Source organism: Phyllopteryx taeniolatus, chromosome 5 (genome assembly GCF_024500385.1).
Source record: "Phyllopteryx taeniolatus isolate TA_2022b chromosome 5, UOR_Ptae_1.2, whole genome shotgun sequence".
Lineage (NCBI taxonomy): Eukaryota > Metazoa > Chordata > Actinopteri > Syngnathiformes > Syngnathidae > Phyllopteryx > Phyllopteryx taeniolatus.
This window is the reverse complement of record NC_084506.1, coordinates 26,804,506-26,820,186: the sequence shown is the minus strand read 5'-3', so window position 1 is coordinate 26,820,186 and position 15,681 is coordinate 26,804,506. Positions and strand designations below refer to the sequence as shown.

Below are 15,681 nucleotides of genomic sequence, written 5' to 3'. Positions count from 1 at the left end.
CATGTTCTCCCCGTGCCTGCGTGGGTTTTCTCCGGGCACTCCGCTTTCCTCCCACATCCCAAAAACGTGTGGTAGGTTGATTGAAGACTCTAAATTGCCCGTAGGTGTGAATGTGAGTGTGAATGGTTGTTTGTTTATATGTGCCCTGCGATTGGCTGGCAAGCAGTTCAGGGTGTACCCCGCCTCCTGCCCGATGATAGCTGGGATAGGCTCCAGCGCTCCCGCGACCCTTGTGGGGATAAGCGGCTCAGATAATGGATGGATGGATATTTCTTTGTTCATCTATCAATGGTGACATATCGTCACATGCAGAAAAATTAGATGCTCTTAACTCGTTTTGGCAGAAGGTTGCAATTCATACAGTAGAATACGTTAAAGGCTTCGTGTTCAACTACACACAAACAGGCCCGGATTTCAGTGGCAGCCAAGTTTTCACAGACGGAGCTACAGCAGGTTACTTTATTTTACTCCTCTTTGGAAAGTATTGAATACCTTGTGAGCTGGACCTTAGTACTGGCCACACTGTAATTACAGCTTGATTAAATTTGAATGCAGTTCAGAACCTGAAAAAGTATATTGCAAATCATCGAAATGTATATTCAAAGTTAAAGGATCAACATGCCCCCTGTTCTGTCATCAAAACCTTGAACTGATGGGTGCTTACTGGTGAAAAATAAACATCAAACTCTGTATTTGTTCTCTGTATTGTGTTCAAAATAAATATTTGATTTGAAATACAGCTTAAGGTTGCAAAGACCTTTTTAAAAAGTTTGAGTGACCCAATTGTCAAGCTGCCCTTTCATCACAGGAGATTCACAACAATTTGTATTACTGGCCTTGTGAAGCAGCCAATAGAAAACCTGAAGTTTTCACTGACTTTAAAGAGAAAAGAGGCCTCGATTGGTGGTTATTTTTTAACAGGAGAGGTGGCGCTTTAAAAACATCCAGTCTGGAGAAATATAAAAAGGTGGCACACATACAGTATATGGCGCACTTGGGAACTCTCGTGATCAAACTTCTTTAAAGACATGATCAAACACTGGAGTGTCACCTCATTCTTGGCACTAGCACTGCTATGGTGCTTCACTGGGACAAAGGTTGAAGCTTGGAAGCCATCTTCTGGACAGAATCTACCAGATCCGCCCTTCCTTCACCGTTATGACCCACTACGACCGCCTTATCAAAATCCATTACCGAAGCCTTCACCCCCCAAGCCATCTGCGGGCCTATCTCCCCCAAAACCGAACAATCCTTCACACCCCGGACCACCCTATTCCCCTGACCATGTCTTCCCACCTTACGTACCTGCAGGGTCAAATTTCCATCGTCAAAACTTTCAAAATCCAAATTTCCCACTACCATGGCCTTTTCTCCCATCTCCTCCATTGCAAAATCCTCCACCACCACAAAAGCCTTTTGGAGAGCAACATAATCCACTAGCGACGGGACCATATGTTTTCCTGAAACCACCCTATGACCCTCTGTCACAGAATCCAAAGTTCTCACAGCTGCCATTGAAGTATCCTTCATTATCCCACCAACCTGTGGACTCTCCATCGGAGAAGCCTTCAAACCTCGTAGTGCATCACCCTTTACCATACAACCCAACGGTTCCTGTTTATCCACCTTCAAACCTGCCAAAGCCACCAAACTCCAAACCACAAACGGAGCAGCAAAGAGTAGCGCTTCTTTACTACGATGTCTTACCACCTTTGCAGAATCCATTATTGCCGGGACCACCCGTGGTCCCAGTTCATCAGGAACCCAGTGATCCTTTGCTCCACCAAAAGGCTGTGGACCAACTACCAAACAATCCTTCATTACCCAGACCACCTTTACTTCCAGTTCATCATCTACCCAGTTATCCTTCATTCCACCCAAAACCTGTGGACCGACCACAGCAAAATCCTTCAACTCCACCACCTGGCCACCCACTGAAGAATCCTCCAAACCCCGGACAACCTGGGGGACCCACCCAACAACTGAATACTCCTTCATTCCTCAGACCACCTTGGTTTTCAGTTTTAATCCAAAAACCTGTGGACCAACAAGACCAATATCCAGTCCACCAACAACAAACGGGACCAGTTTATCCCGTACCCAATAATCCTTCATTCCCTCAACTGCCTGTGGGCCCTCCTTATTCTCATAAAAAAGGAAAAACCCCATTACCTCGAGGATATTCAGATGATGATTATTCCCAGGAACCTCAGCCAAAGCAACCTTGGAAAGAGACATCGGTCCCTTACCCGCCCAGTGTGAAAGACCCTAATTTCCACAACTGTGATGTTATAGGACTCCAAAGAATCCCATGTGGAAGTTCTGATATTTCTGTTGCTGCATGTGAAGCCATTAGCTGTTGCTACGATGGAGACAATTGCTACTTTGGGAAAAGTGGTGTGTAATTGTCTCAACTTTTTGTTTCTTTTATCCAATTATATTTTGATTTTGTATACCTTTCTGGCGGCACGGTGGACGACTGGTTACCACATCTGCCACACAGTTCTGAGGACCTGGGTTCAAACCCGGCCTCTCTGTATGGAGTTTGCATGTTCTCCTCCTTCCTGCGTGGGATTTCTCCGGGTACTCCGGTTTCCTCCCACATTCCAAAAACGTGTGGTAGGTTAATTGAGGACTCTAAATTGTCCATAGGTGTGAATGTGTGTGTGAATGGTTTGCAACTGACTGGCAACCATTTCAGGTTGTACCACGCCTCTTTTCTGAATTTAGCTGAGATAGGCACCAGTGAGGATAAGCGTTTCAGAAAATGGATGGATGGATATATATACACCTTTCTATGTCTGCTAAATCTCAATCGGGTTCAAAAGAGATTACTTATTTGTGGGCTCTGTCTAACAGCTTCCCGATTAGTTTGAGTGAATGAACATTAGGCCTACTGTACTTCTGACCACTAAAAAAATGAAATCAATACAGGTGTGAATATGATTAACTTTACCATTTCTCATTTTAAACATCTTGGCTTGGTTGTTTTGGTACAAAATGTGTCTCATTAAGGAGCTTGCACCAATGACATTGTTGTTGTGTTCTTCTAGTGACTGTCCAGTGCACTAAAGATGCTCAGTTCATTTTGGTAGCCGCCAGAGATGCCACTCTACCCAACATAGACATCGAGACTATTTCACTGTTGGCAGGTGGTCCTGGCTGTACACAAGTTGACTCCAATTCTGGTTTTTCTATATATCAGTTTCCCGTGACTGCCTGTGGTTCCATCGTTACGGTTAGACCTTCATTTTTTAATACCCAGGAAAAAAAGAAAAATAACTTTTACACTGCATGCACATGTTCCCTTCTCACGTCTCTTGCAGGAGGAGGCTGGTAAAATAATCTATGAGAATAGGATGACCTCCTCATATGAAGTTGCAGTGGGGCTCCAGGGTGCCATAACCAGGGACAGCAACTTTGAGTAAGGCATTATCTTACGGTCTTCACAAAAAGTTATGGAATGATATTTCAGGATGTACCTAAATGAACCTATTTTACTTTGAGCGTCTCTAATTTTTTTAACGCACATTTCCAACTGTTACATTTTTCAGTTTTGCACAACTTGCCGTTCTCTAGCTGAACGCCCAAATTCACAAGTGTTTGATCCACGAACCGACTAAAACATTTACAGGCTCAGTTAGAATTGGTATATTTAGCAATCCTCTACATCATGCTGTTCACATTTTGACATAAGGAGACTAAAATGACATCTAACAATTAACCAACAGTACCTCGCCATCATGAGGCTTCAAACTGGATGTCAAGGAAAAAAATTGAAAAATACAGCTCACCAAGTGGTGCAAAAAGTATTGAAACATTGTACAGTTGAACATGTGTATTCAAAGTTTAGAGAAGTTCATATTACATTTTATAGAGGTTATACAGTAGTGCAATATAGAGTAGGGTCATCCTGAAATCACTCAAAAGGCCAGTAATCCTAACTTTTTGTGTGTAGTGTATGGGTAGCACTGTCTAACTGAATGCTCTCTAACAATTAACCTAATGCAACCTTTCTCTTTTCAGTTTACTCTTCCAGTGTAGATACACAGACACTTCGGTTGAGACTTTTGTTGCAGAAATTCTAGCATTGGAGAGTCCTCCTTTATCAGTGGCTGCTCTGGGTCCCATTAATGTGCAGCTGAGGTTGGGTAATGGACAATGCCTTTCGAAGGGTTGTAATGAAGGTATGCGCACACACTGCTGGTAACCTGCTTTGTTTGGAGACAGAACATTAATTAGTCTATCTGTACTCACAGTGGAGGTGGCTTATAGCTCTTTCTATACGGATGCCGACTATCCTATCAGAAAAATATTAAGGGACAACGTGTACGTGGAGGTTCAACTCATGGACAGGACTGATCACAATCTCGGCCTCAGCCTCGTTCGCTGTTGGACCACCACCAGTGCCAATCCTCACACAATCCCTCAGTGGGACATTCTAATCAACGGGTAACAACAAAACCTATTTTCGGCCTCCCTTTTCATTTTATAGCAGTGTTTATATTGTTCATAGGTCTGCTTACTGTGGTGACTGACTATTCAATTCAGTTCAATTCAATTATATCAAACTCAAGGTTAATAAAAGATGCACTGTCAAATTAAGAAAATTGATAAAATCTAGTTATACAGTGCAAAATATCTCCTCAATAACTATAGTCAAAACAACTTACGACAGTGTCTCATAAATTATCTAAAATAATGTAAAAACCAGGCTCATCAGCTTATTCCAAGAGGATTCCAGTTGGAAGTCACTGATGGTGTAGTGGTACACTTGCCTGACTTTGGTGCAGGCAGCGTGGTTTCAGTTCCCACCAGTGACAGTGTGAATGTGAGTGTGGATAGTTGTCTGTGTCTATATGTGCCCTCTGACTGACTGGCGACCAGTTCAGGGTGTAGTCCGCCTTTCGCCCGAAGCTGGTGCTACAATAGTTCAGTAAGTGAAAATATTTTCTAAAACAATTATTGCATGCAACTCTAATTTTCTCATATGATGCTTTCAATATCAATCATTCGGTGCCTTTCAGGGCAGCACGGTGGGCGATTGGTTAGAGCCTCTGCCTCACAGTTCTGAGGACTGGGGTTCAAATCCCGGCCCCGCCTGTGTGGAGTTTGCATGTTCTCCCCGTGCCTGCGTGGGTTTTCTCCGGGCACTCCGGTTTCCTCCCACATCCCAAAAACATGCATGCTAGGTTGATTGAAGACTCTAAATTACCCGTTGGTGTGAATGTGAATGTGAGTGCGAGTGGTTGTTTGTTTATGTGTGCCCTGCGATTGGCTGGCAACCAGTTCAGGGTGTATCCCGCCTCCTGACCGAAGATAGCTGGGATAGGCTTCAGCACGCCCGCAACCCTTGTGAGCATAAGCGGCTCAGAAAATGGATGGATGGATGGATATTTCACCAAACGTTGAGATTTTCCATTGATTTTAATATTCATGGTATTAGATACATGTTATGCTGTTAGAAATGCACATTGGTCAAGCTCCTACACTTTTAAAAACATAAAAATCAACTGTATGTAGACAATATACAACCAAACAGAAAAATAGGTGAACTTGCAGACAGGGTGGACATTTTTGGCTAATGTTACCATCGAATAAACTGGATGGTGGATTTCACTCATCAACTTCATTCAGTCAACGTATACCGTTTAAAAATATATATTTTGAATTTCTGAAAGGTTTTAATATCCATTGATATTTTACCATGACAAAGTGGACATGTTAAGCTTGAAAATATCTAATTAAACACATCCATCCATCCATCCATTTTCTGAGCCGCTTCTCCTCACTAGGGTCGCGGGCGTGCTGGAGCCTATCCCAGCTATCATCGGGCAGGAGGCGGGGTACACCCTGAACTGGTTGCCAGCCAATCGCAGACTCACATTCACACCTACGGGCAATTTAGAGTTGTCAATTAACCTACCACGCATGTTTTTGGGATGTGGGAGGAAACCAGAGTGCCCGGAGAAAACTCACGCAGGCACGGGGAGAACATGGAAACTCCACACAGGCGGGGATTGAAACCCGGTCCTCAGAACTGTGAGGCAGAGGCTCTAACCAGTCGGTCACCGTGCCGATCTAACTAAACACCACATGATGAAAATTACAAACCACACATGTAAATTAATTAATTCATTCACCATTTAACCACCTATTACTGTACACACAATGTACTTAGCATAGCAGTGCCACTGACATACCAAAATTACTTACATTAAAAAAAAAACATAGGGGGGGGGGGGGGAATGAAAGAAACACATTTTAAGAGAATTTGCTTTGTGCTGGCATGTGTGCAAATGTTTGTCCACTTATAATAAGACTTCACAGTTTCATTATACTACTACATTTTCACGATGACTCAGTTATTCTACTGAGGTCACCAAAGGTACTTTGTAGTGATATTGATCCAATACAATTGTGTGCAAAAAGATTAACTATAAGTTCATGAGAGAAAAGTCATTCCCATTCTTTCAGATTAAAATTCAATAACTCATTGTGTATTGCAATGTCAAAGATGAAACTGATACCATGTCAGGTATGCTCTCTTAACAAACATTTGTTTTTCTAGGTGTCCAAACATTGATGATCGCTACACATCTATGCTGGTTCCTGTTGGTCCTGGCTCTGGTGTAGAGTTCCCAAGTCACCACAGGCGCTTCATTTTCAGAATGTTTACCTTCGTAGATCCGAGCTCACTAATGCCCCAGAGTGAACACGTAATTCACCAATCCACATAGAAAACTGTAGCATCAACATTTCTGCATGACTGTCCTAACACAGTTTTCTTTTCCCAGGTGTACATTCACTGTAGCACATCTCTATGCAAGGCAGATTCTGGCCATTCTTGTGAGCCCATATGCTTCAGGAAAAGTAAGGAATTCACTTACAATATGAAAAATATCTGAAGGCTATACATTCTTGATTCTCAACCATATATGGATACCTGTTTGTTTGTGCAGAGAGAGATGTAACGTCTGTGGCCCAGACAAAGGAGGAATCAAAGATTGTGGTCTCTGCTGGACCTCTGGTCATGTCCACACCCTAAACAGCATCTGGCAGAGATCATGTTTTGTCAGAACCGTTTAACAGCATTTGCGACCAAAACACTATTAATTGATGAGTGGTGTGGAATGAACAGTCGAGTATTAAATTGTAACGGCTGCAAAAGAACACTAGAGAACAAGGACTGTCAACTCTCCAAATAACTTGGTCATGAAATGTCGATTCAGTAGGATTACATTTAGATTTGTAACCTCAGCCACAAACACTGACACTTTTCAAAGCTTCAATTTGAATTGCATTGTGACACAATATTATAAACATCATTTCATTCTCTTTAAGTGGTTTTTTTCACATTTTAAATTAGAAAAATATTATTACCAAACAGAAAAAGTCACAAAAATTATGAATACTGAAATAATGATGATCTTGCCTTAATTTACTCACAAATATTTTTATTTAGGTGGAACGGTGTACGACTAGTTAGCACATCTGCCTCACAGTTCTGAGGACCAGGCTTCAAATCCCGGCCCCGCCTGTGTGGAGTTTGCATGTTGTCCCTGGGCCTGCGTGGGTTTTCTCCGGGTACTCCGGTTTCCTCCCACATCCCAAAAACATGCAGGGTATTGAAGACTCTAAATTGTCCGTTGGTGTGAATGTGAGTGCGAATGGTTGTTTTTTTGTGTGTGCCCTGCGATTGGCTGGCGACCAGTTCAGGGTGTACCCCGCCTCTCGCCCGAAGTTAGCTGGCATAGGCTCCAGCACGCCCGCGACCCTAGTGAAGATAAGCGGAATGGAAGATGAATGAATGAATGAGTTGTGTATATGTTTAATTGAAGACAAACCTGATATACTCACAGGAAGCCATGACTTATTCTGTCGCTGTGATGGTAACAGGTGATACACAGGTTTACTGTAACTTCTGTCATCTAATGTAACCACATTTAATTGCCGATCACTGGCATAGACAGATGAACAGAAATAATTTGTAATTAATTAATAATCGTTTTAGGACAACTTAAGTGAAATTGGATAATTTCCTCCGGCACCTCTGATTATCTCTCAAAGCACACTCGTGTGCCACAACACCCTGGTTGGGAATCACTTAAAATCAAATGTAATTTCATGACCTCCAATAAAATATTTGTATAAAACTCACTTTGCTGTTGTTGTTGTTGTTGCTGTTGAATACTTTCCACGGTGCACGCACACTCAAAGCCTTGCGATCTGATTTGTTACAACCCACCTCCAGTACTCATTGGTCAGAGACTCACTCATTCAACTTAGTGAGAGGGACAATCTTATTTCAGAACTTCGACCTCATTGTTGAAATACACATTTCAAACACATTAAAACACACCGAGACATATTCTAAAATTTTAAACACATTGTAAATATATTTGAGCGCAAAAAAACATAAAATGTATATTGCAGTGTCTGTGTTAGATGCATGCATGTGCCTGTAAGAGACGAGTCCCAGTGGAGTGGCATGTGTTGTCGTTCAATAAACTCTCGAAATATGCATCGACGAGTATGGTTCTCCTTTCCCACATGCGAGGGCATTATAATCTGTATACTCTAAAAATCCATAAAAAAAGATTGCTAAAAATCTATGATAATTTAGGGCCACGAACATTGAACCACAATATCTGTCAGTCTTCCTCTTTTCCTTTCGGCTTGTCCCTTTAGGGGTCGCCACAGCGTGGCATCCTTCTCCATGTAAACCTATCTCGTGCATCCACCTCTCGAACACCAACTTACGACACGTACAGCCGCCCTCATACATGTCCTGTATTATTCTAACATACTTGTCTGCCACTCCAGACTTCTCTCAAGGTAATCTGCAATAGGCTTATATATATAGCTCCTTCTGACCTTCTCTGTACTTCTCCATCATCAATCTCAAGGCAAATAATGCATCTAAAACCATACTGTTGATCGCAAATACTCACTTCTATCCTACATCGAGTCTCCACTACTCTTTCCCATAACTTCATTGTGTGGCTCATCAACTTTATTCCTCTATCGTTCCCACAGCTCTGCACATCACCCTTGTGCTTAAAAATAGGCACCAGCACACCTTTCCTCCATTCCTCAGGCATCTTCTCACCTGCTAGAATTCTGTTGAACAACCTGGTCAAAAACTCCACAGCCACCTCTCCAAGATGCTTCCATACCTCCGCAGGTATGTCATCAGGACCAATTGCCTTTCCATTTTTCATCCTCTTTAGTGCCCTTCTAACTTCCCCCTGATGCCTGGATCAGACTAGAAGACAAATTTGGTCTTTCACGATTGCATTATGTCAGACTACTGGCATAAAATCTTACCGTATCTCGGGGAGACAGTGGCAACACTACACACCATCTGAATCAGAATCATCTTTATTTTGCCAAGTACAGTGGGTATGGAAAGTATTCAGAACCCCTTAAATTTGCCAGTCTTTGTTATATTGCAGCCATTTGCTAAAATCATTTAAGTTCATTTTTTCCACATTAATGTACACACAGCACCCCATATTGACAGAAAAAAAACGGAATTGTTGAAATTTTTGCATATTTATTAAAAAAGAAAAACTGAAATGTCACACAGCCAAAAGTGTTCAGACCCTTTACTCAGTATTTAGTAGAAGCACCCTTTTGAGCTAATACAGCCATGGGTCTTTTTGGGAATGATGGAACCAGTTTTTCACACCTGGATTTGGGGATCATCTGCCATTCCTCCTTGCAGATCCTCTCCACTTCTGTCAGGTTGGATGGTGAACGTTGGTGACCATTTTCAGGTCTTTCCAGAGATGCTCAATTGGGTTTAAGTCAGGGCTCCGGCTGGGCCATTCAAAAATGGAGTCACGTAGTTGTTCTGAAGCCACTCCTTCGGTATTTTAGCTGTGTACTTAGGGTCATTGTCGTTTTTGAAGGTGAACCTTCGCCCTAGTCTGAGGTTCTGAGCACTCTGGAGAAGGTTTTCGTCCAGGATATCCCTGTACTTGGCCACATTCATCTTTTCTTCGATTGCAACCAGTCTCCCTGTCCCTGCAGCTGAAAAACACACCCACAGCATGATGATACCGCCACCACCATGCTTCACTGTTGGGACTGTATTGGACAGGTGATGAGCAGTGCCTGGTTTTCTCCACACATGCCACTTAGAATTAAGGCCAACAATTTCTCTCTTGGTCTCATCAGAGAATCTTATTTCTCACCATCTTGGAGTCGTTCAGACGTTTTTTAGCAAACTCCATGCGGGCTTTCATGTGTTTTGCACTGAGGAGAGGCTTCCGTCGGGCTACTCTGCCATAAAGCCCCGACTGGTGGAGGGCTGCAGTGATGGTTGACTTTCTAGAACTTTTTCCCATCTCCTGACTGCATCTCTCGAGCTCAGCCACAGTGATCTTTGGGTTTTTCTTTACCTCTCTTACCAAGGCTCTTCTCCCCCGATTGCTCAATTTGTCCGGACAGCCAGCTCTAGGAAGGGTTCTGGTTGTCCCAAACGTCTTCCATTTAAGGATTATGGAGGCCACTGTGTTTTTAGGAATCTAAATTGGCAGCAGAATTTTTTTTTGTAACCTTGTCCAGATCTGTGCCTTGCCACAGTTCTGTTTCTGAGCTCTTCAGGCAGTTCCTTTGACCTCATGATTCTCATTTGCTCTGACATGCACTTTGAGCTGTAAGGTCTTATAGAGAGAGGTGTGTGGCTTTCCTAATCAAGTCCAATCAGTATAATCAAACACAGCTGGACTCCAACGAACGTGTAGAACCATTTTAAGGATGATCAGAAGAAATGGACAGCACCCGAGTTAAATATATGAGTGTCACAGCAAAGGGTCTGAATATTTATGGCTGTGTGATATTTCAGTTTTTCTTTTTTAATAAATCAACAAATATTTCAACAATTACGTTATTTTCCTGTCAATATGGGGTGCTGTGTGTACATTAATGAGGAAAAAAATGAACTTAAATGATTTTAACAAATGACTGCAATATAACAAAGAATAAAAAATTTAAGGCGCCTGAAAACTATCCGTACTCACTGTATGTCAAAAACACACAAGGAATTTGTCTCGGTAGTTGGAGCCGCTCTAGTATGACAACAGACAGTCAATTGACAGAGAATACTTTTGAGACATAAAGACAGTGAGACACTGAGCAATAATAGGTTGCTCGTAATCTGGTAATTCCGGTACAATTCTTAATTTTTTACTTTTCTTGACAATTGTGTAAAAAGTTGCAGCGTTCTCTAACAATGAGAACAGTTTGAATGACTAATACAACAATAGTCCAGTGCAGTGACCATTGTGCAAAGGGCACCGAGACGTCAAGAAATGTATGCAGTTTAAAGTGACAAGTAGTGCGGTAATCTGGGACAATGTCAATTGTGCAAATGGTGCAGATGCTACTCAGGCACAACAGTGACCAGTATTGGTCAACAACAGATATGCAAATAGTGCAGTGTGGCAAGACTACTACAGTGAGTGCACGAGTAATGTATAATTGGCCAGACATAAATGTGACGAACTCAAGACAAAAAAATTGGCAGGATGTTGCAATGCTATTGTAAGTTAACTGTTTAAGAAGTTAATGGAAAGAGGGAAGAAGCTGTTGGAATGTCTGCTAGTTTTAGTTTGCATTGTTCGGTAGCGCCTACTTGAGGGAAGGAGCTGGAAGAGCTGGTGACCAGGTTGTGGGGGGTCCAAGAGGATTTTGCATGCTCTTCTGGCAGCATGCAAGTCCTCAAGGGTGGGTAGGGGGATACCGAGAATCTTTTCAGCAGTTTTGATTGTCCGTTGCAGTCGGAGTTTGTCCTTTTTTTGTAGCAGCACCAAACCAGACTCTGATGGAAGAACACATGACTGATTCGATGACCGCTGCATAGAACTGCCTCAAAAAGCTCCTGTGGTAGATCGTGCTTCCTCAGAAGCCGCAGGAAGTACATCCTCTGCTGGGCCTTTTTGAGGATGGAGTTGATGTTGACTTTCCACTTCAGGTACTGAGAGACTGTAATTCCCAGGAACTTGAAGGTCTCGATGTTGGACAGCGTGAGGGGCAACTGTGGCGAAGGATGCCTCCTGAAATCCACAATCATCTCGTCAGTCTTGAGCGTGTTCAGCTCCAGGTTGTGTCGGTCGCACCACAGCTCCAGCCGCACCACTTCCTGTCGATACGCAGACTCATCACCGTCTTTGATGAGACCAATGACTGTGGTGTCATCTGCAAACTTCAGGAGTTTGACAGCCGGGTGCGTTGAGGTGGAGTCATTCGTGTAGAGAGAGAAGAGCACCGGAGAGGGGACACAACCTTGGGCGCCCCGGTGCTGGTGGTGCATGTAGACGAGGTGGTGTCTCCCAGCCTCACCTGCTGTGTCCGTCCCGTCAGGAAGCTGTAAATCCACTGGCAGATGGCAGGCGAGATGCTGAGCTGGAGAATCTTGAAGGAGAGGAGTTCAGGGATGATGGTGTTGAACTTCTGAGCTGAAGTCCAAGAACAGGATCCTCGCGTAGGTCCCCTCACCGTCAAGGTGTTCTAGGATGAAGTGCAATCCCATGTTGATTGCATCATCCGCGGAGCTCTTTGCTCGGTAGGTAAACTGCAGGGGGTCCAACAGGGGACCTGTGACGCTCTTGAGGTGGTCCAGCACGAGGCGTTCAAAGGACTTCATGACCACAGATGTCAAGGTGACAGGCCTGTAGTCATTCAGACCCAAATTCCTAGAGTGGCTCCAACTACTGGGGACAAATGCCTTATGTGTTTTTGACATACTTGGCAAATAAAGATGATTCTGATTCTCATTCCTTGTATGATTTGTACTTTGATTTTACACAACACAGTCTCCGTCTCTCCTTTCCTACCAGAGGATACACCAAGTACTCTCCTGCCTGTCTCTCTGATCACCTTGGCTGTAGTGGTCCAGTCTTCTGGAAGCTCCTCCTGTCCACCGAGAGCCTGTCTCACCTCTTCTCGAAAAGCTGCACAACACTCTTCCTTTCTCAGTTTCCACCATATGCTTCTCTGCTCTACCTTTGTCTTCTTAATCTTTGTCCCCACTACCAGAGTCATTTAACACACTACTATCCTATGCTGTCAAGATACACTCTCCCCTACCACTACCTTACAGTCAGTAACCTCCTTCAGATTACATCGTCTGCATAAAATGTAATCCACCTGCGTGATTCTACCTCTGCTGTTGTAGGTCACCCTATGTTCCTGCCTCTTCTTGAAGCAAATGTTCACTATAGCCATTTCCATCCTTTTTACAAAGTCTAACACCATTTGTTAAGTTTCTTTCCTGGATGCCGAATTTACCCGTCACTTCTTCATCACCCCTGTTTCCTTCACCAGCATGTCCATTACAATCTGAACCAATCACGACTATCTCTCTTTCTGGGATGCTCAGAACTAGTTTGTCTAGCTCCTTCCAGAATTTCTCTTTCACCTCTAGGTCACATCCTACCTGTGGAGCTTACCTGCTAATCACATTATACATAATGCCCTCAATTTCAAGTTTCAGCCTCATGACTCGATCTGATACTCTTTTTCACCTCCAAGACATTCTTAGATAACTCTTCCTTTAAAATACCCCTACTCCATTTCTCTGCCCATCTACACTATGGTAAAATAATTTGAACCCTGCCCCTAAACTTCATGTCAACCAACTCCTGAGCTTTTCCTGTCGTAGTCCCAACATTCAAAGTCCACACATAACATTTTAGGCTCTGTGCTTTCCTCTTCTCTTTCTCCCTAAGAACCTGCTTTCCACCTGTCATTTGTTTTCCACCCACAATTTGCACCGGTGCCCTGTATGTTCACGGCGCCAGTAGGAGGTTGTTAACCCAAGGCACGACCGATCCGGTACGGAATTCTTTGGATGAACGCACATATTTGTTTGGCAAAGTTTTAAGACTGATGCCCTTCCTGATGCAACCCTCTGCATTTATCCGGGCTTGGAACCGGTCCGCAGTTTGCACTAGCTTGTGCCACCCATAGGGCTGTATATTGTATAATATTTATTATAGCAGCGATTATCAACCACGGTACTGAGCACAATTAGTGTGATGGAAATAAGAGATTATCTGGGGTGCTTTGGGAAATCCAATCCAATTTCACTTAATTGGTCCGAAAATTATAAATTTACTACTACCCCAATTCCAATGTGGATGGGACGTTGTGTTAAACATAAATAAAAACCGAATGCAATGATTTGCAAGTCATGTTCAACCTATATTTAAATGAATACACTACAAAGACAATATATTTAATGTTCAAACTGATAAACTTTATTGTTTTTAGCAAATAATAATTAACTTAGAATTTTACGGCTGTAACATGTTCCAAAAAAGCTGGGACAGGTGACAAAAAAGACTGAGAAAGTTGAGGAATGCTCATCAAACACCTCTTTGGAACATCCCACAGGTGAACAGGCGGGTGCCATGATTGGGTATAAAAGGAGCTTCCCTGAATTGCTCAGTCATTCACAAGTAAAGATGGGGTGTGAACAAGTGCGTGAGAAAATAGTCGCACAGTTTAAGGACAATGTTCCTCAATGTACAATTGCAAGTGTAGTGTACTGACTAAAATGTGTTGAGCTGTATTTGTTTGAATTGCTGTTGTGAAAACTAGTTAAAAGTTTGTTTGGTTCTTTGTGTGGATGGGTACTGGGGTGTCCTGCGTTCCGAGGGGTCTGTGAACATTTCAGGTTATTTTTTTTAATGATTGATTGAATGGGTGGTGCGTCCAATGGGATTCGGGGAAGGAGGTGGGTCATGGGGAAAAAAGAGCGGGAGATGCGGCGGGGGAAGAAGAGTTTTTTTGGGGGGTTCTTGACCTGGTTTTCCACGCGAACGGATTTACTCTTTCAACGCCACAGGTCCTGCCTGCTCAACGCCACGGGTTCTGCCTGCTCAACGCCACCGGGCTGCCGCTTCGACGCTACGGGATCCAGTCGCTGTGCCTACTGAAGCGTTTTGAGGGCGCGTTCCTACGCCAATCGGTTTCGGTTTTCTTTTCCCCAGTGAACTGAGGGTTCAACGGTTTTGTGAGTACTGCCAGTGAGGGCTACACAAGGAATTTAGGGATTTCATCATCTACGGTCCATAATATTATCAAAAGGTTCAGAGAATCTGAAGAAATCACTGCATGTAAGCGGCAAGGCTGAAACCCAACATTGAATGCATGTGACCTTCAATCCTTCAGGCGGCACTGCATCAAAAACCGCCATCAATGTGTAAAGGATATCACCACATGGGCTCAGGAGCACTTCAGAAAACCAATGTCAGTAAATACAGTTCAGCACTACATCCGTAAGTACAACTTGAAACTCTGCTATGCAAAGCAAAAGCCATTTATCAACAACACCCAGAAACGCCGCCGGCTTCTCTGGGCCCGAGCTCATCTAAGATGGACTGATGCAAAGTGGAAAAGTGTTCTGTGGTCCGACGAGTCCACATTTCAAATTGTTTTTGGAAATTGTGGACGTTGTGTCCTCCGGGCCAAAGAGGAAAAGAACCATCTGGACTGTTATGGACGGAAAGTTCAAAAGCCAGCATCTGTGATGGTATGGGGCTGTGTTAGCGCCAAGCATGGGTAACTTACACATCTGTGAAGGCACTATTAATGCATAAAGGTGCATATAGGTTTTGGATATGCTGCCATCCAAGCAACGTCTTTTTCATGGATGCCCCTGCTTAT

At 43.3% G+C, this 15,681-nt stretch overlaps 1 protein-coding gene across 1 annotated transcript; it reads left to right on the top strand.

Annotated features, from left to right (window-relative positions):
• Positions 1–1,028: 1,028 nt before the first annotated feature.
• On the top strand, positions 1,029–8,117 carry LOC133477773 (zona pellucida sperm-binding protein 4-like). Its single transcript, XM_061772901.1, has 10 exons — positions 1,029–1,700; positions 1,791–1,926; positions 2,065–2,397; positions 3,054–3,238; positions 3,327–3,424; positions 4,027–4,187; positions 4,260–4,452; positions 6,572–6,719; positions 6,798–6,873; positions 6,963–8,117. Exons 1-10 carry the CDS (start codon positions 1,029–1,031, stop codon positions 7,046–7,048), a joined length of 2,088 nt encoding a protein of 695 aa, XP_061628885.1. The 3' UTR covers positions 7,049–8,117.
• Positions 8,118–15,681: the final 7,564 nt, after the last annotated feature.

Bases quoted from the DNA above. Each gene is read 5' to 3' on its own strand.
- LOC133477773 (XM_061772901.1), top strand. From the start codon at position 1,029: ATGATCAAACACTGGAGTGTCACCTCATTCTTGGCACTAGCACTGCTA. The intron at 1,927-2,064 runs GCCACCCACTGA...ACCAATATCCAG, and splicing joins TCCTTCAACTCCACCACCTG to TCCACCAACAACAAACGGGA. The intron at 2,398-3,053 runs GTGTGTAATTGT...GTGTTCTTCTAG, and splicing joins TTGCTACTTTGGGAAAAGTG to TGACTGTCCAGTGCACTAAA.